We start from the raw sequence: 27,246 nt of genomic DNA, 5'->3' as shown, positions 1-27,246 counted from the left end.
CCCCACAACGGAAGCAGCATCCCTGCTTGGCCATACCTGCTCAGGATCATTAGAGCCTGCCCATCATCCTTGCTGTTACACAGATCCACGGCATTGGCTTCCAGTATGGCCAAGCCCAGCTGGAAAATGGCTTTGATCCCATCGTAAAAGAAGCAGTCCACAACATTCACAGCACTTTCTAGGGGCATGATGCTAAGGAACAGTGTAAGGAACCACGAAAGAGAAATGGAAGCTAAAGTAGTCAGATCCTTCATATGTTCAGCCAGCTCTGGAAGCTGCTCCTTTATAAGCTCTTCAAACACTGACTGGTCTACCTGAGCACCTGCAATTCAGAAGGACAGAGTATTAGCCAAGACTGACACAGGAAAATAAATCCTTTAAAGCTGATGATTGCTGTTAACAATCAACTTCAAGACTTCCTTAAAATTTACACTGACAAGATATGCACACATCTACAATAAAAAATCCCATTATCCTCCTGCTGTGATCTCAGCCCCAGCCCTAATGTCCATCATCCTTACTGTACAACTTTCTGCAAAAAGACCCCGTTGATTCTGCTAAGGGCCTTTGAGGTGCAGTGAAATAGTAATAGCAGCAGCTGTTGTTTTTTTGGCTAAAAGAGCACATAATAATTCAGTGCCAGCAAAAGCAACCTTCAAGCATTTTACTGCTCAACTTGATATCTACAATAAAAATAAGACAGTGCACATTCCTCTCCAGTATAAGCGCTCAAGCAAGCGGGCAGTAGAGCCTTCATTCTAAGTGAGAAAATATAAGATGGAAATCCAAATATGGCTACACACACTAAGCAGGAAGAAAAATACTTGCACACATAAATATATGTATTTAGATGCACATATATTTTTGGAACAAAAGTTTTCTACAGTGCCCAGAAGTAAGTTTTTCTTGTTTCAGCTACTAGAATCAATATAGTTTCATATTGCTGCAGTGGCCTGCATCTACAAACCAGATCTGCCACATTAGGGGCTTTAACTGAAGACAGCAGAAGTTAAAAATGTTCCCAAATACAAGATGCATTTAGCTTTTCAACTCTTTTGTCTCTCCCTTCAGTTATTTCTTTTTCACAGTCCATATTCTGCTAGTATTAGGAGACAACTTCAATTGCTGTGAAATTCCTGAGACATATATACCCTTAGTTACTCAAAACTTCTCTTGTCCAAAAGCAGAAATAACCTGAACAATTTGTGGCTGAGAGCCAGCATCTTTTTGGCTTTGCATCCAAATAATTAAAAAAAACAAACCAACAAAAAACACAGATACTACATTTCTCTGTCTTAGAACTTTTCACATCAAGCCACAAAGAGCTTTTGCTGGTGGATAAACAAACATTACTGCACTGGAAATCAAAAAGTGCCCAGGAACATGCAAAGAGCTTTTTAGAAACACATCAAGCATGATACTTTGCTTAGAAGAAAAGGCCTTCTTGTGTCAAAAGGTCATAAATAAGAAGGCTAGAGAACAGAGGAGAAAACAGACTGGGTTTACTCAACAGAAGGCAGTTTTTGTCTGTGTTTTTTTTAACAAGCTTAATACAAACAATTTAATGGCCATAGTTAACATGGACCCAAAAAATAGAGCCAGTTTGAGGGGTACTTGAAGAAAGCCAGATACATATAAAAAGAACATTCCAGACTCAGAGGCAGCACTGGCAAAAGCAGAGGTTTAAAAGGAATGTGGGTTAAAAGGAATGTGCAGTGCTGCCCAGATTTTTTGCAGATCTTAATTATAATAATATTGACAACATAGACAAAAGTCTAACAGGTGTATTCCAAGTGACTTTTATGGCCAGCTTTTCATTAGGCTCCTAAAACTATGGAATCAGAGCAAGTGAATCTCTTGATTTATTATAGCATGACACCATGACAACGTAGGAAAATAGCAGGGTAATAATTCAAAAAATGATGACCCAAGATGTAAACTAAATGACATCTCCAAGACCAAAAAAGCAAATCAGAGAAATGAGTTTTTCAGTGTTTGAAGAATTTCAAGAATTATAATGACAAGATGATGACAGTCTATCAGATAAAGTGGGGTAAGATGGCCTGCTGCCTTATGCAGAGGATGGAAAAGTCATGGCATAATGAGAATAGGATGTGCATGAACCTTGTCACCACTCTTGACCTAAGTGCAGCTTGTTTCTGCCTTGCATCTGATTTCCTCTATGCATTGCAGAAGGGAGAAGGACAGAGGGAGTTCTTGAAGAGGAGATAACTGGTGCCAGACCTGTCTGCAGGCTTTTTCCATTTGTAAGCAATGAAATGATAGAATCATAAAACAGTTTTGGTTGGAAAAGACCCTTACGATCATCAAGTCCAACCATTAACTCAGCACTGCCAAGCCCACCACCTAACCATGTCCTTGAGCACCACATCTACACATCTCTTGATACCTCCAGGAATGGTGACTCAACCACTCTCATGGGCAGCCTGTTCCTGTGCCTGAAAACCCTTTTAGCAAAGAAATTTTTTCTAATATCCAAAATCAACCTCCCCATGCACAATTTGAGGCCGTTCAATCACTTGTCACTAGGAAGAAGAGACCAACCCCTCCCCCTCACTACAACCTCCTTTTGGGCAGTTGCAGAGCACAGTAATATTTCCCTTCAGACTCCTTGTTTCTAAGCTATACAACTCCAGTTCCCTCAGCTACTCTTCATAAGGAAAAGGTTTTTTTTCAAGATAGAGCTGTCATAGCTGGCGAGGCTGAAGGAGGGACATGGTCATGTGGTAAAAGCAAAAAGGTCGAGTAAGACTGAATTGCTTAGGTTTTGAAAGCAAAAATTAAAAAGAAATAAATTTGAAAAACATTCTGAATGTCAAAGAAAAGGCCCAAGGAAAGATGGAGCTTAAGAAGGCCTGGAACATCCAAGGTCATTAATTCAGTAGCTGTTTTGACTATAGAGATTACTGTCTGACATTGAAGAGGAAATGCACAGTGACGGGTACCAAGGTCAGAGATCACCAAAGCTATAAAGAGATCAAAATCTAGACAACCGTGTTGGCAGTGTGGTCAAAGAGGAAAAGTTGAGTCTTTGTAGTGTTATGCAGGAAGAAACAATACAACCTTTAGAAAAGAGCTTGTTGCAAATCAAAAAAAGAAGCTCAACTGGAATGTTAAGCCAAGAACATCAACTCAAGCAACAGGAACCAGAGGAGGGGCAGGGTGGAAAAGATCAGTAGCACTGATTTGGCCATGCTAAGGTCTAGAGTACATCAAGCTGCAAAAGTAACTGCTCAGTGAAGCAACCATGATGCAAAACTGTATTGCTGCTGTTTGACACAGGGCAGTAGGGGAACTTGTGAGCTGAAGCCTCTGCTTTAACTTACCTTCCCTGCCAGTTTAGTGACAAGACAATAACAGCAGTGGCAGAGTGCCAGGAGGGAGGTTTGACAAAGCAAAAAGGTTGCAAGTCTTCTGCTCCCCAGACAGCACAGGAATGACCACACCATTTCTAGCTCCCAGAACCACCACTGCCAGGGATTTTCCTCCTATCCCCACCTCCTCACAAGTGTCCTTGATCCCTCCCTTTTGATATGGGGATGGTGTAACTGCAGACACTGTACGTAAAGTTAGCATGAAGGAGGGAGAAGCTATCAAACACTTCTGCAAGGGGAAGAAGTAAATTGTCTGCAAAGAACAAATACTCTTTCCTGCGTTACCTGCAACTATTTTCTCAATCTGCTGAGCCCTGCTCTGTGTATCAGCCAGACATTCATGCAAGAGTCTTAAAAACAGTTGCACTGCAAAGAAGAGGAGACACAGCACATGCAGTACAAGGCACACACACTGCAGAGCCACTGGGCTTATTTCTTAATGCAGCATCTCACATTCAGAGGATTTTATATCAGCCCTCATTGCCAAGGGCCAGTTTAGATGCAAGCCTATATTACTCCAGCAGCCAGGCAAGGCAGACAGGTCAGATCTGAAATAGCTACCTTAGCAGATCTTTCCTAGGTCCATCTCAAACAGCTCCAGTCTCTAATACTGAGCACTCCTAACCAAGACACGCCAAGCTCTTCTATTTTTACCTAAGAGCAGAAGTGCTGTGGCCTTCTGACCAACAGGAAAACAAACAAAAACATAAAAACTAACTTTATAACTCCTGCAGTTCTAACCCTTCAACCCAAACTCAACCCTATCTGGAACCTGAGCAGCCACTGCTGCTGTCCCTGCACCCTGTGCAAGTCAATGGACCACCTCCTCACCTGTGGGGTCTGGACCTCAGAAGACCTTAATCATTTTACTCAGCCCTTCCCAATTAGCAAGAAAAGAAAGATGAGCTCACCTATCACTCGGTGGTTGAAGTAATCTGGCAGCATTCGCTCACAGACAGCAACCAGCAGCCAAAAGGCCTCTTCCTCTTTGGCATACAACAGCAACACGGAGGTCAAAATATTCATAGACTTACCAGGGCAAAGAAGAAAATGGGATTTGTTAGTGATAGCAAATCCTACTGACAAAAGCTAAAGTGTGGCTATTTTTAAAGAAAGAAAAATAGCCTAACATGATGTAAATAACTCAGGGGAAAAAAAAAAAACAACACACCAGCAAGAGAAAGATAATAGACAATGAACACATAATTGCAACGCAAAGGCTTAACAAGTTTTTCAGGGTTATGTATATTGCTTTTCCTAAGAGCCATAGGGAACAACAAAGAAAAGCACAGTACTGAATTTGCCCAGGTACAAAGTAAGAAACTGATAGTCTAAAATGCTTTGGGGCTGCTTTCCTGCCCTCCCTGTATTTTTATTTCAAAGGAAGATTAGGGATCTGGAACTGGTTTGATGTTAATCAGAATTTAGGGAGCTACACAGAAGGTAATTATTTTAGCTGGCCAGCTGGGCAAACTACATCACTTATCATCAATTTTGGAAGAAGGCAGCAGAACTTTTGTTCATTAAACCTCTGTTCCAGTGCTCTACATGAATCTCATCTGTGCAGGGCATTTTACTTTGCACTGTCTCCAAGTATTGGGTAAGAAATGCCCTTTCAAACTAATCAGAAGCATCAGACCCAATTCTGCCCCCTCCTTGAACTCTTAACTGCAATTTGCAAAACGCTCAGCAAAGACTTTTTTCAAGCCAGAGTACCACCCTATGCACATGTTCTCCGGAGTAAATCAAAGCCTCTAAAATCACATCATTTCTGTAACTGGAAAGACATTATTTATCAAAACCGCCGTGAAAAATACCTTCCAAGAGAACAGTACAACTCGAGAGTCTGGGAAGCTGGAGGGGGGAAAGAAAGCAGGGAACATTACCCTGCTGGGGGGTTTTTCACCTGGCAGTATCCTATTTTGGGGTTCCTGTGTGCGTAGGCCGTGAGCACCCGTCTCAGGGCGGCGATGCCCGTCTCGCTCTGGAAGGCGGGGTGCTCGGGCAGCGAGCGGTGCAGGTCGCGCTCGATCTCCTCGGTCGCCATGCAGCACTTGCCCATGGAAGCCTCCACCAAGTGGACGTAGTAACCGGGGTGCGAGGCCAGATCCGTCACAGCATCTGAAGGCAGCAGGGAGGCAGGAAGAGGCAAGCGGGTTAGGACGATACTCAGCTTAAGCGCCACGCTTATGAAAGGCTCCAAAGGGCGTAAGCAAGATGGTTCTCCCCCAAAGTCTGCGAGTTTAGAGAAATCTCCAGACCTAAAAGAAACAAAGTCCTAGCAGAACAGGTGTCTCGAAAACAAAACCAGTATTAGCAAAGCATGTATGATGCAACATTACTCAAAACACCTTAATATTGACATTGAGAAGAAAAGTTCCCCAGCAGAAAGTATCACCTGGAGAAATGTACTCAGCTGCTGTTCACACCCTCCAAGGAGGAAAAACTCCACATGAAGGAATACTTTTTACCAATGTTTGAACATGTTGTATACTGAATTAAGGACTAAACTTTCAGATCATATTGTAAGCACAGTCTGTCTCTGCCAGATCTGTGGATGACACAAGCTGTTTTTTCCATCTCCAGTTTCTATTACTCCTGCCAACATTCAACAAGAAGCAGGAGCAGGACTGCTGACTTTAAGATGTCATTATTTTGCAATAATTTGATTTGTCTAGGATTAAACCAATATTTATGCTACAATCTAATTGCTGCTTGAAGATGAACATGGTTTTATGAAAACATGACATTCATTTTAAATTACACAGATGAAGCAGATGTTACATCAATTCTTCTGTACATCATGTCATGTCATCCAGAGATAAAATTTGTACAGATCTGCCTAGGTACTTCCTTGCACTACTTAGTTCAGTAGCTGATCATCTCTCTTCTGTAAGCATTATCATAAGCTCCTTGTGATTGACATTTCATTGCCCTTGGGAGGCTTCTTGCCTAAATGTTTTGCCATGGGCAGAATCAAATGATGCTACAGCCAACATTTCAGAGCATGCCCACCTGAGAAGAGCAGCCAGAGTTTGCCTCTTAAGGATTCAGGAATTCCCATTGCAACGAGTTTTCTGATCTTCTCTGTGCGAAACATGCACACAGTTCTGCCATATTCCACGAAATGGTCATCCCACAGACTCTCTTTGATTTGCTCCCTAGACTGGGAACAAGAAGGTGTCTTTTAAAACAAGACATTGGGTGCACGTGAGAACTAGTAAACAAACATTTATCGTATTAGAAATTGTGCAAAGGATTTCCATTACCCGTGGATTTGAGAGGTCTGCTCTAAGGACTACAACTTTCCCCATTTTGCACATGGAATTCACCACATGAGGGGTGAGCAGAACTAATCAGACAGGGAGAAAAATTATAAATGCCCACTGTCTGGAAGTGTTCAAGGCCAGGCTGGATGGGGCTTTGAGCACCCTGGTCTTGTGGAAGGTGTCCCTGCCAATGGCAGCAGGGTTGGAACTAAATGATCATTAAGGTCCCTTCCAGAAAATACATTCTATGATTCACCAGAAGGAAATGGAGGGAAGCAAGAAGAAAAAAATCCAAGCAAATAGAAAAGCTGTTATCTCATATCTAACTTCTCCAGCCAATACAGAGTTCAGTTTATTAAAAACGCAGTATCTGTTTGAATGTCACCCCATTTTTTTTCATAAAAAAACCCAAACTCTTACAAGTTCCCCTAAATTTTACATACCTTTCCAAAATCAAGGCCCACTGTTCCTGACTGATGAAAGTCTGATCTTAGTGCTTCTGCATTGAGCAAGTAATTGCTCTCCTTTCCACATTCACTTCTCTCTGTGGTTTGTGAAGCCTCTGTTCCCAGACATACAGGCTCACTATCCCTGAGCATGCAGGTGGATCCAAAGACAGGAGCATTCTGCAACACAGAATTGTTGGGTTGTTGGGGGCTGTGTCCAGTTGAGTAACACCACTGCACTCTGCACTCTGGGCAGCCTGGTCCAGGACTGCCCACCTTTGAGGGGAGATCTTTCTCTTTTTATCTAACTGAATTTTCCCTTGCTGAAACTTGTGACTGTTGCCACTTGCCTTTCAGCTGCCACCTCCCAAGACGAGTCTGGCTCCATCTTCTCTGGAAGGTCCCACAAGCTAGTGGAAGACAGGCTGAACAAACCCTGCTCCCTCAGTGTCTCTTCATAAAGCATGTAATCCAGCACCTGACCAGCTCATGGGTCTCCACTAGACTTCAGTTTGTCAATCCTTTTCTTGTGTAGTGGGGTAGAGTCAAAACTGGATACAGTACTCCTGATCAGTCTCAGATGTGCTGAATAGAAGGGAATAGGACCATTTCTTGGCCTGCTGGTTACACTCCTGCTAGTGTGACCCCATACACTGCTGACCCTCTTCACTGTGAGAGCACACTGCTGACTTACAACCTGTGGTTCACCATGAGTCCCTCTCCTTTTCCACGTGGCTGCTCTTCAGCCAGCCAACACCCAGTCCCTCCTGTTGCATGGGGTCACTCTGCCAGGCTTCTCATTTGGTTTTGTTGAATTTCATTAGGCCTCTATGAGCCCATTCTACCAGGTCATTGAGGTGGCTGTGAAGGGCAGCCCTGTCTTCCAGCATATTCACTACTCTCCCCAGTTTTTATGTCAACCATGCTGCCGGTGCACTCTATCCCATCAGATAGGTCATTAAAGAGGGCACCAGACAGCACTGGCCCAAGATCAACCCCCTGAGGAAGGCAGGACAACAGACCAATGGGTAAACACACTCAATTCTTAATAAAAAAACCCTGACATTCAGTACCTGGTTGTTATTTTGCAAGTTGTTACAGTGCATTGGGTTGCTCAAGTTCACTTCTTTTAGCCTTTGGAGCAGATTCTCCACCAATGTATCCCGGTCCTTCAGCTCGATGAACTGAAAGGCCATCTTGCTCCTTATGCTAACAATGATGGGATTAGGAAGAAGGCTCGTGTCCTCCATCTTCTCTATACTGATTACCTTTTCCAGAAACATTATAGAAAATACATTATGCATCACATCCACAGAAATGTCTTCAAATATTCTACACGTACCAAAATATACCAAAAAAGCATTCATTTACACACACATGCTTTAAACATGGTTATTCATGTTCAGTAGTTGATCAGACACATCCTGCCACATGAAGCTTATGGTATCACTAGAAGCTCAAAGCAGGCACTAAGAAGTACCCAAGCTGCTTTTTTTTTTCCATTTATTTTTTTAAAGGACTTTGAGGCCCACTTCTAGAGGGTGGACTGAGGGTAAAGAAAGGGGACTGATGATTAAAACAAGATCTAGAAAATGATCAAATTGATAAAATTCTGGGGGAAGGAGGAGAAAAATTACTTCCACGCTACTGAGAACAGGGGAAAACAGTGGTTTTGTTGGTTCTGATTAAGTATACAATGCTGTTCTCTGTATTCTATTTCTTTAACAGTGGAAGGTAAGTTGCTACAGTTAAGATATTTCAGTGTTACTTTGTTATTAGTATAGGATGAAAGGAAAGCATTGATTAAAAGATATTAACAAGCTTGTATCCACAGCAGATCAGGGAGGTGTTTACTGACAGTTTCCTTCTCCTCTTCTACTCCCACCACCTTCCCATGCACCCTCTATTCCATTTAAACAAGTTTCCGATCTCATGGAAATACAGCAGCTCACCCTTGTCTCCAGAACATCTCGTTCTTCTCTACCCTACAGGTCTGTCAAGTATCCACAGGTTTGCTAGAGTCTGCCTATGGAGGAAGAGCTTCAACACCTCTAAGTGTTGACCCCAGGCAAGGATGCTTTTATATTGCTAAAATGGGTCCAAGCAGAAGCCTCAATCAACATCAAGCTGAATGTCTGGGAAGACCGTCCCAAGGCTTGGACCAAGCATCCTCTGGTTGTGCAGTGCTCTGTCCTGCTGTACTACCTGTCCATCACTTTGAGGATCATGTTGAATCACCCAGATTTTTAGGAACTCCTATCCCAGTGAATCCCAGAACAAGCTTTACAACAATCCTGTAGCACAATCCACACAAACATCCCACTCTCTGACAGTGGGCAGCTCAACTGTAACAGCAGGTGCTTACAGCAGAAAAAGGCAGATACGGACTCAAAATCAAACAAACAAAAAACTCTACCTCTCTAAGTGGGATGATAACATTGCAGCAGCCATTTTCTTTGCTGGCAAAACAGATATAACTGTCTGAAGTATATATCTTTCCTGCTGTGTGACAGCGACTAAACGGCGTCCAGAGAGAACAGTCTACAACTTCATGCAGCTTCTCCTTCCTTGGCAATCTGAAGAAGGCCCGAAAGAATTCATTCTGTGCTCTGGCTTCAAGATCCCTTAAGAGAAAGCAGTAAGAGCTAATCACAAGACCCGGAAAGCCAGGACATCCAGTGCAAGGTTGGTTTTCTTGTTAGCCTCACCAAGAGCAAGGAATACAGAATAAAAGCACCGTGTACAGCAATCTTCACTGCCTATGTGAACAATAAAAGATCAATAAAAGACCGACTTTAAAATGCAAAAAATAATCATTATCAACACTTGCTCGTTTAACAATAAGAACAACAGCTACTACTGTAGTGACTAAGAAAGGAAAAGACACTATGTTTAGTTAATTGGTATGTTGGGGGGAAGGTGTTTAATTATATTTTAGCCATGCATTTTCTATGGCTGCTGCACCACTTTCCAGCCTCAAAGGCTTACAGATTTCAATGCCCAAGTGATAACTGAATCTTTCATCTGATGAAAACATACACAGAGCAAGTGATTAGCCTTATGTTCCTTGTGTCCCTTCCCAATAGTATCACCCCAGGGATTTGCACCTGCACCCAAAAATAATGCATTTGCTCAATGAGTATTTCCAAAGTGGTCAGTAATAAAAGTTAATGATGGTAGTATTTAAATCATCGTATCCTTGACTTGCAGAGGTATCAGCCTCCAAAGGCCCTCAGAACAGTTGCAAAATGCAGAAGAGTTTCAGGTCACTTACAGACTCAGTTGGGAATAACAGCACCAGCTACATTCAGTTTGGACTTGGTTCCTTCCAGTCACCTATCCTCATTTATGTGGAGAGAAGAAGTTTAAATAAATGAAGCTTTCATTACTGAGTTATGGTTATACAGACTTGACTTCGATTATTTTTTTCCCCTTCTTTTTTAATGAAGAAGTCTGCAGTAATTTAGACAATTATATTATGAAAAGGCCATGGCTATTACCAACAGCAGCTCTAGAAACATTAAGGCTTACATTCTATCATTTTCTTTACTATGAGTAAATTTTTCCAAACATGATTCACCTTAGGGAAAATAAAAAAAAAAAAGTGCTTTACTTTGTTCCACTGAAAGAATTCAAAGCGTGGGCTGAAGCATAACAGGGAGTGGTACCTTGGTGCTGTAAATCCCCTCTCTGGTATCTCATTCACCCTCCTGTTCTCCAGACACCTTCCCCTTACCCTGATGTTTAAACAAAGTTGATACAGACAAAGCCTCTGCTTTAGTAAGTAAATCAATTGTGTAGGAGTTGGGTTTTTTTTCAATTTCATCTGTAGAGAAAACTAAAGACATGTGAACCAGGGAGGAAAACAATCAAGAACAAACTGAGACCCAAGAAGGGTGGATCTGTATCTGCAACCAACAGAAAAGACAGAATGTGCTCGACCTGTGTTTGGCTGCAGTTTCCTTCTAAAGCATTATCTTCCTTAATAAGATTATCCAAGGAAAACAGACAAATCATCTCCTGTTATTTCATGAAGAACAAAGAGAAACTGTCTTTGTGAAGGAAGACAAAAAGTTTGCTTGTGAGTTAAAACTCCACAGTGAAAGCAGCACTGATTAAGTGCCCACAGCAATCTGCTATTGTGACAAAGCTGGATCAGGATATGCCTCCTAGCTAACTCACCACTGAAATATTTTCCATTTCTGCACAGCACAGATGAATGCTGCTGATAGCATCTGCAGTCAGGTTCGGGTAGTGCTGTGCTCTCCTGCTATTGTGCTGAGAAGGTAAGATCCTCCCTGAATCTACTCAGTTGTGAAAATTTCTACACCTTCATGTGAGAAGAGGCATTCTTCTGAAGAGTGGGACCTCTGTTGAGGCAGGGACTGTCTGTTATTTAAGAGATTACTGTTTCAGATGCTCCAAAATCTGCAGTTGCTGAATTTTCAGGATGTTACTGCATGTCTTGGGGCTGCAGGCTCCAGGTGTGGGGCCCTTCAGACAAGAAGCCACAGGTTTTTAAGCTGAAGAATGACATTTCCTGTATCTGAAACTAAGTACATTCACTGAGCACTGCGTCCAGCTCGCTCACCCTGTACCGGGGGAAGGCTGCCAACCCCAACATCCCTGGAAGTGCCTGTCCCCCATGAGTCACAACACAGAGTCACGCAGGGCCACCACAGAGACCACACAGCACCCAGGGCTGCCCCAAAGCCAAGTGCCCAAACAGGGGCCAGCCTGCTGCTGGGAAGGATCCCAGCAAGGCAAACAGTAGCACAGTGCTGTCAGCACCCACTGCTGCGAGCTCAAACAAGAGGCTTTATTAGAAAGTGGCACACGGAGAAAATATTTCCTGTTTGCCAGGCAAATTCTAGGGCTTCAAGCAATTGCTTCCCTTCATAAACAGAGCCAAACAAAATTAGAGCTGGTTAAAAAAACCCCAAACCCTATAAATCTTAAAAAAAACCACAAATGAAATTAGCTCCTAAAACAAGACACACAATTGTTTAAAATACGTTAAAGACCAAGCAACCAGCTCAGATCCCACAGCTTCCATTTTGAGTTTCACAATACCTCCAGTGCTGAACAGAAGCACAACCTTCCTACCTGCAGCCCAACCTGTTTGAGCTTTTTTCTCCAGCTTAACAATTTCCAAGGAAGTTTGGTTTTCAAGGAAACACAGCATAGTGAGCTGTATTTAAGAAGAGGAATGCTATCATTATGTAAAAATAACGTTTACTGAGTGTTTACACACACATCAGAAGAATGAAAGGTGAAAAGATGCAGTTGCCTTGTTCCCTACTTTTCAGAAAACTCAGCAATTCTTTCCAAGTGCAGTTCCCGACTTGCAGGTTACGGGATCCTGGACTGCCTCCAACTCCAGCACTTCAAAGAGAACTGCAAGTCTGAACTGCAACAGCTCCTTGTGTATGACCCCTATTTTACCTTCCAAGAGTTTTTAAATTAAAGGAAATAACACCCAAGACTAAAAGAATGCCTGAAAGTATCAGGGCACTTAAAATTATGTCCTCACTGTCCAGTGTTTTTCTCTACAAGATTTTAGCTCTACTGAGTCACTTGTTACCTATCTAAAATCTAAAGAGATTGGCTGACCTCTTGCTTCTAGAGACCAATTACTAGACTTTTCTTGCTATTCAGACTCCAGAAAGTTACATATTTTGGAAATAACATATCCAATGATATGTCTTATTTATTAGAAGAACTGTTAAATTCACATGGCAAGAAAAGTTTCCCATATACAAGCTGGGAGAAGTTACCTAAGAAGAGCCAATATGGATTTGTCAGGACAAATGTAAACCCAACATAAAGGACAAATATAAACCAAACATAATTCCCTTAAGTAGCAGGAACACTGGACTTATAGATGGAGGAGATGTGATATTTTAGCCAGCCCTTATGAAAGTCTTGGGATTTCCTCACATGGGAATTAATAAAATTAGATTGAAGTAAAAAGCTACTGTACCAAGCCAGCTGGAAAGAGTACCCCAAAAAGCAGCCCTCAGAGTCTCCTCGGTATAATGGAAGGCTAGATCAAGAAGACCTCCTTGGGGGTCTGCCCTCGACTACCCTCTGTTCAATGTCTTCATCCTCAATCTGCATAATGGATCAAGAGGTTGTTGTTATTAAACTTGCACATGACATGAGGCTGGTAGCAGAAGAACAGGACCATAAACTTAAGGGATGGTGTGGAAAAAAGCATTACAAGTACTTTCAGCTGTACAACCGCAGCATGGAGATCAACTCCACCGGCAGTCAGTCAGCTAAAAGAAAAGACTGAAGGGTTACACGGGATCACAAGCTGAAGAAAAGCCAGCAGCCTTGCACTCACGGGAGGAAGAGGAGCACCGTGCCAGGCAGCAGAAGCACGTGGCCACCAAGATGCAGCATGTCAGTCCTGGAGTTGCTGCAGAAATGGCCATGCAGCTCCTGCCCTGGTTAGCACCAGCAAGGCTCCAGAGGCAACCCTGTATCACAGAATCACACAGTCACACACAATCACAGAATAGTAGGGTTTGGAAGGCACTCCTGGAGATCATCTAGTCCAACCTCCCTGCTAGAACAGGATCCCTTCGAGCAGATTACACAGGAACACATCCAGGCGGGTTTTGAATGTCTGCAGGGATGAGGACTCTACAGCCTCCCTGGGCTGCCTGTGTCAGTGCTCCCTTAACCTCAGAGAAAATAAGTACTTTCTTATATTTAGGTTAAACCTCCTGTTTACCAGTTTGTGACCATTACATCTTGTTCTGTCACTGGACACCACTGAGAAGAGGTTGGACACATTCTTCTGACACCTACCCTTTAGATATTTATAAGCATTGATGAGATCCCCCCCTCCATCTCCTTTTCTCCAAACTAAACAAACCCAGCTCTCTCAAGTCTTTCATCATATAGCAGATGCTCCAGTCCCTTAATCATCTTAGTGGCCCTGTGCTGGGCTCTCTCCAGTAGTTCCTTGTCCTTGAACTGGGGAGCCCAGAACTAGACACAGTACTCCAGCTGAGGCCTCACCAGGACAGAGCAGATGGGGAGGATAACCTCCCTCTACCTGCTGGCCACACTCTTCTTAATGCACCACAGGATGGCACCGGCCCTCTTGGCTGTGAGGGCACATTGTTGGCTTATGGTATTCCACCACCTCACAACTGTATTTGCCTGGGATAAGTGATGGGTATCCAGAGGAGAGCGAACAGAAGGGCTAAAGTCAGGACCAATAAGAAAAACCTGGCTGAACCAGGGCAATGCAGTTTAAAGAAGATAAAGGAGATGCGTACTAACCTCCAAACACACAAACGGTTGCTCAACAGAAAGAGAGAACAGCTGATCTCTTTAATAGTACTGGGTAGGACAAGAAGTAACAGACTCAAAAAGCAGGATTAAAGATGCAAATTAAACTGCAGAAAGACTTTTTAATGATAGGGCAAAGAAAGAACGGTATGGATGCTGATATTTCCATTACTGTAAATCCTCATAAACAGGTCAGGCAATCATCTGTCACCTGTGATACAGTGAGATAATCCAAGACCTGTCTTTGGCCAGGCAGATGCAATAAAAGCAGAATGTTCCTAGTCACTTCCTCCCTGTAGCTCAAGGTTTATAGCATTCTTAGATTCCTTCTCTGAAGGAATTAATGCAGACTGAAGTGACATTTATGATTTCAGATTCTTCAAACAAACAGTTTCCATTCTGCTTAGATCAGCATTAAAAACCTTCTTTGCCTTCATATGAAGCAAAGCCATCCTCACTGGTAATTCATAGTTAGACATGAAGAAAAGAAACAAAACTGAGATGGTTAAAGCCTGGAGAAAGGGATCATACTTTTGAAACCCTACTGACACCAGCACTAAAGCTTTTAAATCACATGTTCTGCTCTAGCCAATTTCCTTGCTACCTTTGACGAATGCAATGGGTATTCTCACATCCTGAAAGAGACAGAAATAAAAAGCACAAGAAATCTATACCAGAGGTTTTAGCAGCCTTCTTATTAAAATAAAATATAGTTACCATATGTTCCAGCAAAATTATATGGCACATAAATATATGTCGAAAAATGGTATTTATAGTTTTCAAACACCTCAGTTTCACTTTCCTTTTTATGGCAATTAACTTAATTTCCACTGATCCTTTTGTAATCCATTGTTCCATACCTTGTAATAGAATCACAGAACCATTTTAGTTGGAAAAGACCTTTAAGTTCATTAAGTCTAACCACTGACATAGCACACTGACAAGTCTACCACTAAACCACGTCCCTAGGCAACACACGTACATGTTTTTTAAATATCTCCAGGGATGGTGACTCAACCACTTCCCTGGGCAGCCTGTTCCAGTGCCTGATAACCCCTTCAGTGAATAATTTTTTTCTAATATCCAAAATAAATCTCCCTTGGCACAACCTGAGGTTGTTTCCTGTCATCCTATCACTTGTAAATTCGGAAAAGAGAGCAACCCCCACCTCATCACAATCTCCTAGCTGTAGGGAGCAGTAAGGTCTCCCCTCAGCCTTCTTTCTCCAGACTAAACAACCCCAGTTCCCTCAGATGCTCCTCATAAGACTTGGGCTCTAGCCTCTTCATCAGCTTCACTGCCCTTCTTTGGACTTGTTCCAGAACCTCAATGTCCCTCTTGTAGTGAGGGGCCCAACACTGAACACAGTATTAGAGATGTGGTCCCTTACCATCTCATTAAGCAGCACAGAAACTTTTGTATTAAATTTTTTCACTCTGGCCATGATAAAATTTGTGTTACAGACTGTGGACCTAATCCTACAGCCTGTCTGCATCTCAACCTCCCACTGCTCAGCAGGATGATCCCAAGAGCCTCAGGAACTGCAGCAAAGGTTTGTGGTTTTCAGAACGTAGAATACACAGGTCAGGACAACATTAAGAATGCATTTTTTTTTAAATAAAGATACTGAGATGAGCTTCTTCCTAAAGAAAGCCTAACAAACAAAAGAAATCTACAAGATCTTCATTAATTAGACACAGCTGGAATAGTCTCAGTGATGTGTGGATTATTGCTTTCATTTTGATACATTAGTATTTGCTTCCAAATTATGCACAAGAATTAACAAAGACAATTATTAGGGAAAAAATAGTAAGTGAAAAAGAGTTGTTCTTGTAGTACTACAATGGCTTCAGGAAAAAAGCAGCAACAAAAACTCCACACACCAAAAAAATTCAAACCCCCAAAACACCTTAGCATTAAAAACCAGTTTATCCACTATTCAAACTACAGTCTTGCTTAATCACGTTACATCAAAGTGGTTGCTGAAGTGTGACAAAGGGCACCAGAAACAGCAGCTTATCCAACCACTACCCAGTTCATGCAGAGGAAATGGGATTTTGGCATCTTCCATATTTTCCTTTTTGCCATCTAAAGTTACAGCACCTCAGCACAGGTTACAGCACATCTTGCCCAGGAACTCTCTGGTAAACATATTTTTAGCCTTCCTTCTCCTCTGCCCACCCCCACAACCTTTTTTCTTTTTTTTTTCTTCTTCTTTAGTTGGAAGGAAAAAAAGGAAACAAATGGTTTGAATGCACATGTGGGATGGTTTCTGCTAGTTTGCTAATACATACTATTTTTCAAAAATGCTGCAAGGTAACTTACAAGGCTGATTCCCTGAGAGCCTCCTTCCTATAGCATATTATTAACTTATACTTTTATTTGAAACTGTAATTCTTTAGTTTTTAGTTTGGGTTTCAATTCAGTCAATACTCCAGATTCAAAGATTTTGGGAAGTGATAATAATGAGTTAAAAAAATCAGTAGATATTGAAAATATCTCCCCCCCCATTTTCTTGTCATAACATCTTTGAATTTACTTTCCTTGCTTTATGTGTGTAATGTTCAGTCCAATAGTGGGTGGAAGGTGGAATTGTAGAGCCTGGAAGGGGGCTTAGATATAACTTATCCCTCAAAGCCATCTCCTACATCAAAGTACATCTCCTACATCTTTTCGGGCCAAAAGCTCACAATGTTGACAACATCCAGTTACATGGTAAAAGCAACAGTCGCCCTTCTGTTTCAAGGAACTCTGGCTATGAAAAAAAAAGGCCTGCAAAGATGTTTGTGGCTGCTCATCACCGTGTCACCTAAATGTAATCTCTTCATGATATCATGGATAAAATCTTGGTCTCAGTCATTTTTCTTTCTCATGTGTACATATAAAATAGCAGAGAAAGTGAATGTTATTGTTTTAAACTCCATTATGGAACTTTGCGGAAGTGTTTAGCCAAGATATATGCCCAATACCACTGAAAAAATGCCTCTCAGAAACAATAAAACAGCTACTGGACATGTCCCTATTTTGGGGGAAACAATACTATGGCATTCCTTATGTTTTATCCAGGAAGCAACACCTGGGTCATTCCCTTCATACATCTGGCAGAGTGAGAGGAAGGAAGAGCAGGAAAGGGTATGATTCAGGAGGGGATAAGCACTCCACTCACACCTCATTCAGAAAATAAGTATTTTGAATCAGAACATTAACCCTGATGCCCCAGGCAAAATTCCAGTTTGAGCTATTCCATCCTGCCCACCCAAAATTTCTCGGGGCCGATTCCCTTCCCCTTTCCCACAGCAGCAAGCAAAACACCAAGTTGTATGCTGTGCTACTGGCAGAGAAATAGTTACCGACCTTCCCCCCCTCAAGAGCCAGGTGCATTTCTGCAGTGGGGGAGGAAGGAGAAGATGCATTTCAGGGACGCATGGGGTAGAGCTGACAGTAGCACGTTCATCTGTTGCAACTGCCTGTGGGCTTTTTTAAAGTCCTGCAACTGTTTGCTAAGTCGACTGTGGCAATCACAGCAGTGGGAAATTCCATGTTTCAGATATGACCAAAAGCAGTAATTCTACAGAACTGATGGCACGAGGAAAGCCCACACATTGACAACATTATAAACAAAACAATGTTGCTCTTCAGGGAAGATGGAAAGTTCGGGGAGAACTTTGTAGAGTAGGGATGCTGGTTTGACTCGGTGATCCCAAGGGTCTTTTCCAACCTGAATAGTTCTGAGTTTCTATTAAAATAACCCTTGCTGCAGTCTACCCTCCTACAGGGAATGGCACTTTTAAAGCAAACAAACAAAAAACCACAGTGATGCTTAAGGGAAGAATATAAAACAGGGAAAAGTATCTTCCACATAAGTCAAATTTAACCTATTTGATAAACCTTAGTACACCATCAAATCTCCTTTTTTGCCCCATCAAGTAAACCTTTTAAATAATGCCCAGCTAACAAAGGAAACCTTGAAGCCAACTACTGAACCTCTGCTCACAAGAAGGAGAACAATTTAGCATTTTACCTCTTGGTAATCTGTGTAGGATCCTGTAGGCCTGGATCCAGTTCAAAGATCTCATTATCCAGTAGCCTGCGCAGTGTCACATCTGCCAGTTGCTCCATGATCCTGAAAGCCTCATTGATGTTGAGGAATGTGGAGAAGTCACGTTCTTTATTGGGAGTGGTGACACGGACAGTGTCAGTCATGAAGACATTGGAGGTTCTTTCCAACTTCTGGACCTCAACCCAAGGAATTATAAGCTTCACTGTCATCAGAGAAAAAAGCAAAGTTGGTCAGAAACACTGCTTACATTTTTCAGATTTGGGAAATAAGCAAATTCAGAATGAAATGCAAACATCCAAAGAGGAGACCCATTTTTACAGACAATGACCAGGCAAAAGCTGAAATGCCTGTTATCACTCTGCATTCATTCTCCTCCAGTCCAAAAGTTCAGAATCCCTCCTTCAAAACTGTACCTATTTTCACAAGAAGAGATGGGCTGGGGTGTCCTACCTCTGCAGAACACCTGCCCTACACTGTGCTCCCAACTCCTTTGTAAGTCATTTCTGCAGCCTCCTTCATTGCTACCAAAAGAAAGATTTCCCCTTCAAGAGTACGAATAAAATAGAGAAAGGCTTTGTCATCTCCCAGAAACAAAACTGTATGCAGGTGGAAACCCAATTATGTGCACAGTACTTTAACTTTCAAAATACAGCTAACTCAAGTCACAATTAAAGATTGTGGAAGCTTTTGTACATAGAAATTTTTATAAAGTTTAAGTGTTACTATAAACAGCATGTTAAAAAAATAAGAGCCACCTTGGCATTGGGACCTTCCCATTTTTGGTTACTTTTTACTTAAAAGGTGCACAGACAAATCTTGCCCTAAACATTGGCTGTAGTCAGACCTGTTTATAGAAAATAGAAAGCATAGGACACTGTTCTCTATACCTAAATACTGCAGAATTATATAAAAACAAATGGTAAACAGAAACGGTTTATTCTAGATAACAACTGACGGATGGTATTTGCCTCTCATATGAATCTCTGGGTAGAAATAAGGCTGGAGAGGACTTTAAAATAGATTAGATTTCTACTTAACAACTGCTGGAAGCTTCCCAGGATTCTCTGTGCCAATAACATCAAGATTACACTCCCTAACATCCCTAGCCAGTCTCCTGAAGCCAATAAAGCAATAAAAAGTCAGTAATAACAAACATTGTAATATATGTATGACGATTATCCACGATCACTAATTATCTAAGGAGCTACCCTCAACAAGTTCTCTGTAATACGTGAGCCACAGCTGTCAAGTTTTATTTGGAGATTACATTTTTTCTTACTTAAAGCCCAGCTGCATCAACACACACAAACTGTTGCAAATGGTCATAAAATCATCTGTACAGGCACAGCCAAGGGAAGAAAGATTAAACAGTGCCATAGCAATAGCACTATTGTTCATGCAGGTCAGAATCACACAGGCTCTACAGTGCTGGTTATAGAAAAAGCACAGCTGACTGCAAGGGGCCCAAACCTCTGATGAAAGGTACAATGTCTTACAAGTTGCAAAAAAACCACAAGTTTAATTAAAAAATGTGAAGAAACCCTGGCATGTCCTTTCAAGAAATCTGGTGTTCTAAGCCTCTGAAATGCTGCAAATACTTCAAGGCTTACATAAAAGGGGACTTGTCCTGGAAAAAATGTTCCATGGAGTTTATGCTCGCATAAGTCTTAAGTTAATTTTATGAGAAGCTGAAAAAAGGTTCCAATATTGCATTCCAGGTCATTTCAACATAAAACAAGACAAGGGGAAGGGGACAGTCTTGCCAGAAGCAGAAGACTTAACACTTTGTCTATAAAGAGATTTCAGTCTACAATTTGAGGGGATTGTTAGAGTTAAAGCACATGTAAGAACTATTTTGATTGCAGCTTGTATATTGTGTTTTATCCACTGTACTGTGTTGAAGAATGCAATAAATATGGTTTGTTAGCAATATTTTCTAGACCAGAGTCAACCCAATTTAATTTGCAATTACTACCTGGAAAAAAAAAAAAAAAAAAAAAGACAAATAATTATTCATTCTACATATCATCAGCACCAGCTTCTCCAACAATCCCAAGCAGAACTACAGTAACTCTGGATTCTTCGGTGTAATGAAAGTATTTCATAAATGTAAGAAAATACTAGCTTTGAAACAGAAGCTATTTGCTCTATCAGAATCAGGATGGTGGAAAGCACTTCACACCAAGCTACAGAAGTTTTGTTTCACCAAAAAGAAAATTCAGGGTTTTATTTCACATTTCCATGCAAATGCACGGAGGCAATGCAACTGACTGCCAACAGTGAACAAAATGTGTAATTTCCATGGTCAAAATGAAAAGCTGGAAACATCTAGTTGTTTGGGAGTTTCCTGCATTTTCATAATGAATTTTTATTAAAAGAGATGAGAAGTGATTTCTTAAATAACACAGCATGATGTTGCACTTCCAGTATAATTTAACTATCTGTGGTACTGCATAAAAACCCCAAACTTTTTTAATAATATGAAGGATTTTTCTCTCTCCCCCATTACTCCTTCCCCTATTATCTGTCATTACTAAGTATAATTTTTGCCTTGTGCGTTTTGGCAGACTGGGTATCTCAGATTTAATGAGAGAAAGCTTGCCATGATAGCAAGAAGAAATAATTGACAAGGATATTACTTGATATTAAACAGAAAACAAGGATATTAAACAGGAATTCAAATATCTAATATGTATCAGATATTCCATTCTAGTTTTCCCAGCAAAAATCACCACTGGTTTTTATCATGAGTAACAAACTTACCAGCATTTTAAATCTAACCCTCCCACCTTTTGCAGATATGACAAAATAACCGGCCTGAAATAATATAAGGAAAAAGGACCTCTAAATCTGTTTTCATATATTTTAAGTCTTAGAAATTACCCATTACTATCTTTCTCATTTTTATATTAATGTACTTAATTTTTAAGTCTACAGTTTTACTTGACTACTGATCATAACAGTAAACCCAGGCAGTAAATTTTAAAGTTATCCTAATTGTTATAACTGACAATTTTTACCTTTTGATATCTATTACATTAAATGTTATCTTCTTATATTATTCTGGCAGGCCACACACATAACCACACAACCCTTTGTAGAGGAAGACCTCACTTCTTAAAAATGTACGTTTGTTATAGTCACTATTACAAACACTATCTGGAGGTCTAAAAGCCCTAGGACACACTTTTTGTGACCTTCCTGCACTGCTATTCTGAAACACAAATAAATCCTTACATTCCTCTTGTTTTTCCTTAAAAACCCTGAATTTTCACCTGGTTCTTCAGGGCACAGCCCTTTTATGTTTCCTGGCCTGTTTCCAGGCAGGCAGCTGGACCTGGGCATCCTTTGCCCCACCAGGCCTGGTCCTGCTGCCCAGCAGCAATCGCTCCACTTCCCCACTAGTGAGAGGGACCTGCTCCTTAATCATCCTTTTTGGCACTAGAAGTCTCTATTTTGGAATCTGCAGGAGGTCTGTTACTTTTTAAGGTTGCTTCACTATAGCAAGGAAAAGAACCAGAGAGCAGCTGTGCCTGCATGTTCTTCTATTATCTCATTTTTATTAGCAGATTAATACTAAGATATAAACATTAAGGCAAAAGTAAAAAATAAATTAAACAGGATCTTTCTGATGAAAAACAAAATCCTCAGAAATTAAACTTCAGAGGCAAACAAGGCTTTTCACAAAAATTCTAGCTATTCCTGCTTTTAAAAATAGTTATATTTACATCTCTCCCTAGCATTACATATACACTTACACTCTTTGCCCAGGAAGAAGGAATAAAAACAGAGATGATTGATGCTCAAGTAAAGCCAGCCTTGCCGAGGAACTTTTCCTTTCCAACAGCAACAGGAGTAATAGGTGATCAGCTTCTCAGCTTCAGGAAAATTAAATCTGGACTCAAACTTCACCAGGGCTTCTCGGAATTTCTCAGGGTCTTCCTCCTGCTCGGCGAGTTTGCTGCTCGTTTCCTCTGCAATCAGTGCCTGAGTCCATAATGAGATAATATATCAGGATGCATTCACACAGGAGCAAGTTGCTACAAGCTACTCATGCAAATTTTAACAATGCAACTCTTTCTTACAAAGAAATTCAAGTTGATTTGCAATTTTCAGAAATGGATGCATTTCTGCAGCGTTTGCATCTCTCATACATTTTGAATGCTTCCAAATCAAGACTTTTGGGGCCTTTTTCTCTATTATAATTTTTTCAATAAGTCTGACAGAACTGTGTATTTACAATTTCACAACCTCCTGGTAAATCTGCTAAGGCACATAGAAAATAAGGTGACTGGTGACAGCCAACATGGCTTCACCAAGGGCAAATCATGCCTGAACAATTTGGTGGCCCTTTATGACAAGCCTACAGAGATGGTGGATAATGGTAGAGGAACTGATGTAATCTACCTGGATTTGTGGAAGGCTTTTGACACTGTCCCACACGACATCCTGATCTGCAAACTGACAAGATACAGATTTGACAAATGAACCACCTGGTGGATATGTAATTGGCTGGATACCCACACCCAGAGAGATGTGGTCAATGGTTCAGTGTCCAAGTGACAAGCAGTGTTCCTCAGGGGTCATTATTGGGACCAGTGCTCTCCAACATCTTTGTTGGAGACATGGACAGTGGAATTGAGTGTATCCTCAGCAAGTTTGCTGACGATACCAAGCTGCATGGTGTGGTTGACACCCTAGAGGGAAGGGATGCCATCCAGAGGGACCTTGACAGGCTGGGAAGGTGGGCCAATGCCAACCTCATGAAGTTCAACAAGGTCAAGGTCCTACACCTGCGTGGGCACAACCCCAGGCACAAATACAGGCTGGGGGGAGAATGGCTGGAGAGCAGCCCTGAGGAGAAGGACTTAGGGGTGGTAGTTGATGAGAAGCTTGACATGAGCCACCAGCGTATGCTGGAGCCGAGAGAGCAACTGCATCCTCGGCTGCATCAAAAGAAGTGTGGCCAGCAGGGCCTGGGAGGTGATTCTGCCCCTCTGGTCTGGTGAGACCCCACCTAGAAAACTGTGTACAGTTCTGGTGCCCTCAGCACACGAAATACATGGAGCTGTTGGCGAGGGTCCTGAGAAGGGCCGTGAAGATGGTCAAAGGGCTGGAGCACTTCTGTTGTGAAGACAGGCTGAGAGAGTTGGGGCTATTAAGCCTGGAGAAGAGAAATCTCCAGGGAGACCTTATAGTGGCCTTCCAGTACCTGAAGGGCCTACAGGAAAGCTGGGGAGGGACTTTTCACCAGAGAGGGTAGTGAGAGGACAAGGGGTAATGATTTTAAACTGAGAGAGGGGAGATTTAGGTTAGACATCAGGAAGAAATTCTTTACCATGAGGGTAGTAAGGTGCTGGAACAGGTTGCCCAAGGAGGATGTGGAAGGCCCCTCTCTGGAGCTGTTCAAGGTCAGATTGGATGAAGCTTGTGCAGCCTGGTCTAGTGCAAGGTGTCCCTGCTTGTGGCAGGGGGGCTGGAACCTGGTGAGCTTTAAGGTCCCTTCCAACTTAAACCACTCTACAATTGCTGTTATTTGGTGTATACAGAGCAAAGGTAGAGTAACAATTGTGAATACTGACCATTTCTACTTTCCTATGCAGAGGCAACACAGTGAGATGTGTCAGTAACCTGTAAAAGGCTTTGAACCATTTAAAACATAGTTTCAAGAACATCTATGTAAATATAATTAAGCGTTGAGAATTTCAGTAGTGGTATTACCACATAGGAGTTAATGTTTTGCACTATTCAGACAAATAATCTGTTATGTTACAGCACCTGGTATAATTCCCAATCACCAAGCAGTCCTACTATGCCAAAAATCCACAGAAGAGGCAAGGGTCCAAAATCTGGGCTGAACATTAACTAATAAAACCTGAAGACTTTAAAATACGCGCTGTGCTAGGTAACAGGCTGTCACAGCGTTATCAAGGCAGATGAATTGTATACAAGCCTTTCAGTGCACTTAAATAAAGTGGGTTTTTAAGAAAGTAGGAAAAAAATAAGAATTTGCACAGTGATGTTTTACCTCCCTGTCCTCTTCTTCCCCAACTTCAGAGTTCACTGAGATCACAGCAGCAGGGTTGAAATCCACCAAACATCACATTCCTACAAATTTTCCAAACCTAAGAAAGGAGTATGGTGGAGCACCACACGAAAACTCTTAGCAAACAAAAGGTTGCAGAAGGACATGAGGTGACTCACGCTCTCACCAGCCATCAGCAAAGCTCCTCTTGAAGTGTGGATTTACTAGAAGCAGAGCACAAGGCACCAAGCTTTCCAAGTTTTACCTCACCTGCCATTACTATTTTATATCTGGTCTTCAGTTACCAAATTCCCCTACTTTTACAATTCTAGAGCCTTCCAAAAGGATGCGAATTTCTGCAACCCTGTGGCCAGCCAGCAACTCCACTGCAGTCCCTGGCCACGACTCTTGCATCCTGTAAAGCCACCAGCAGCTTCCATGCCAGATCCTTACAAAACAGGTAACACTGAACAAGGTCCTTCCTCCCTGTCCCTCTGCTGCAGGGACTAAATTGTTGTCCCCAGGGTTGAGCTGCCAGCAGGTTCAGGCACTGTGGCTATCACCTGCAGACACCTCCAAGCCCTAATGAGAAGGATGGGAGTATGGAAATGAGCAGAAACAGGCAGGAGACACTAATATGATAAAGCTAGGAAAAACATGGGAGATAAGAGGAGAAACGTAGAAAGGAGAAGAAGCTAAGATATAACACAGAAAAGTATTTAACATCATGTTTTGAACAGATGGAGAAACAGAAAGCAGATGCTGTAGAAAACTCAGCTGTGCAACACAGGGAACAGAAGAACAGTGAAGCTGGGAAGGGATGGCTGGGATATAGATTGCAGTAGATGCTTGAGTTTTGAGATGTTTCCAAGGAAATGGGAGTAAACATGCACAGACGCCAGCCACATCAGCTGCAAGTGCCACACAGAAAACCAGTAAATGTTTAGATGGACAAAATCAAATATGAATGTCAACAACTTCATGACATTATTTCTAATAAGCCACATGTAATCAGGCAAGGAAGAGTGAGAGTAAGACAGTCTCCTTACCTTCACCTTCCCTTTGACAAAATTAACAATATCTTCTTTATTGTCAAACACAGACAAAGTATGGAGCAAGTTTTGTTCCAGCCATTCCCAGTGCTGGTTTATCTCCTCTGCAGTGGCACCTAGAAAAGCAAAAAGTAATGTATGAAACTCATGCTACAAAATAAAATGGAAAGGAAGAAAATAAGTAATAACACACAATTTCATAAATTCATTATGAGAAACTGAACTTTCAACCTCAAAATTCTTGGTAGCAAACAGGTCAAAAAGGTCTCATTCGTGGCAGTACAGTTAAGAGAAAAACAAAACCCTCATTGTTTTAGAGAATTAGTTTTAGTGCTTTTAGTTTTATCTTTTCAAACACTCTCAGCCAGCAAATGCTGCACTAAAAGTCAAAGCAGTAAAACCAGCAAAACTTCATCCTGAGCTACTAAACTACAGCTTATTTTGACATGACGTTCCTTAAGCAGCCACTGAAAACCTTTGACTTATGTCCTTGTTCCCAGAAGTCCTTGATCTTCCTTTCTCCCTCCCTCAGTACGGACACGCATACACACAGCCCCCCCTCACACAGGCACATTCTTTGAGAGGAATATACATGGCTGTAATCCCCATCCTATTTGTAAAGCTCTCTGTAATCATTTAAATACCTCAAAATAAGACTTTGGCCCAGCAATATCTAAAAGGTCAACAAGAACACATTTCTGCAGTTTGGGGAAGAAATACAGTGAGCAGAAAATCTTTGACAAATACTGATTTTCAAACCTTTAAGGCTTCCTCCTCTAAGGATTTACTTGAGGGTTTTTGCTGTTGGTATTTTAAATGTAATGTGTTCACACTAACTCCAGAAATAATATTTCAGTCACCACCTACTTGCTTTGGCTGTTTCTGCTTGAAAATGAACTGTCACTAGATCACACCATGACAGAGAAGTCAGTGCAAGGTGGGCAACATATAGGGCAATCAGGGGAAAATCTGGCCCCTCAAGGTCTTACTGGTCAGTGATTAAACGTTACAGGTAAAAAAGTAAAGACAGCAAAAGTTCCTTTTCCTAATTCCTTGCTCTGGAAGAAATAGGCTGTTGGATATAAGATACAAATCACGGATGAATGTGATAATAAAATTAATCTCAAATAGAAGTCCTGGCATCTCAACACTCGATTTGTGTGGACATTAGAGATGCATCATGTTGCCTCACAACAAAAAAAAAATTAAGTTTAGCTAAGGATTTTCCACTTTTCCTCTGCTCTGTTTTCCATGCAGAATGCCAACTGGCAGGCAAACTTTCCAAGCTTTAACTTCCTTAACAGGAAGGTCTTGTGATGGAACTTCATAAATATCATTAATCAAGGTTAAATTAAAAAAAAAAAACAACAACAACCATGGAAGAAGAGATGCTTAAATGTCCTCTAGGTAAAGAAAACAAATTGTATTAGTCATTAAGAATACTGCGAATATAGTAATTTTATATTGAAATAGCTGCACAAAGCAAATATTGATTTCAATTTTTATTTCTGAGCAACCTAAAAGATGCCACCTGTATGAGAGAGCTGGTGGGCTGCCTCTTATGAAATAAGGCATGAGCAAGATGCCTTTCACAGCAGCATCCACACTGCTCAGACTGTTCTGAGCCTGGGATCTGGCAGTGGACATCTCCCACTGGGACTACTGCAATCCTTCCAGTCTGCCTTCAAGTA

General features: G+C 41.6%; 1 protein-coding gene across 1 annotated transcript in view; it reads right to left on the bottom strand.

Annotated features, from left to right (window-relative positions):
* Positions 1–27,246, bottom strand: part of TBC1D8 (TBC1 domain family, member 8 (with GRAM domain)) — a 66,504-nt gene that overhangs the window by 7,475 nt on the left and 31,783 nt on the right. The window contains exons 3-12 of the mRNA XM_010001434.1: positions 25,553–25,671; positions 22,237–22,465; positions 18,440–18,680; positions 9,527–9,734; positions 8,184–8,378; positions 7,108–7,290; positions 6,411–6,561; positions 5,302–5,516; positions 4,307–4,424; positions 37–322 (exon numbers count right to left, since the gene is read on the bottom strand). Of these exons, the coding sequence (XP_009999736.1) occupies positions 37–322; positions 4,307–4,424; positions 5,302–5,516; positions 6,411–6,561; positions 7,108–7,290; positions 8,184–8,378; positions 9,527–9,734; positions 18,440–18,680; positions 22,237–22,465; positions 25,553–25,671 (1,945 nt within the window). The remainder of the gene's footprint in view (positions 1–36; positions 323–4,306; positions 4,425–5,301; positions 5,517–6,410; positions 6,562–7,107; positions 7,291–8,183; positions 8,379–9,526; positions 9,735–18,439; positions 18,681–22,236; positions 22,466–25,552; positions 25,672–27,246) is intronic.

This window comes from Chaetura pelagica, unplaced genomic scaffold (genome assembly GCF_000747805.2).
Source record: "Chaetura pelagica isolate M959 unplaced genomic scaffold, ChaPel_1.0 scaffold377, whole genome shotgun sequence".
NCBI classification, from domain to species: domain Eukaryota; kingdom Metazoa; phylum Chordata; class Aves; order Apodiformes; family Apodidae; genus Chaetura; species Chaetura pelagica.
Note: the sequence above shows the minus strand (reverse complement) of the source record. Positions and strands in the feature narration are given on the sequence as shown.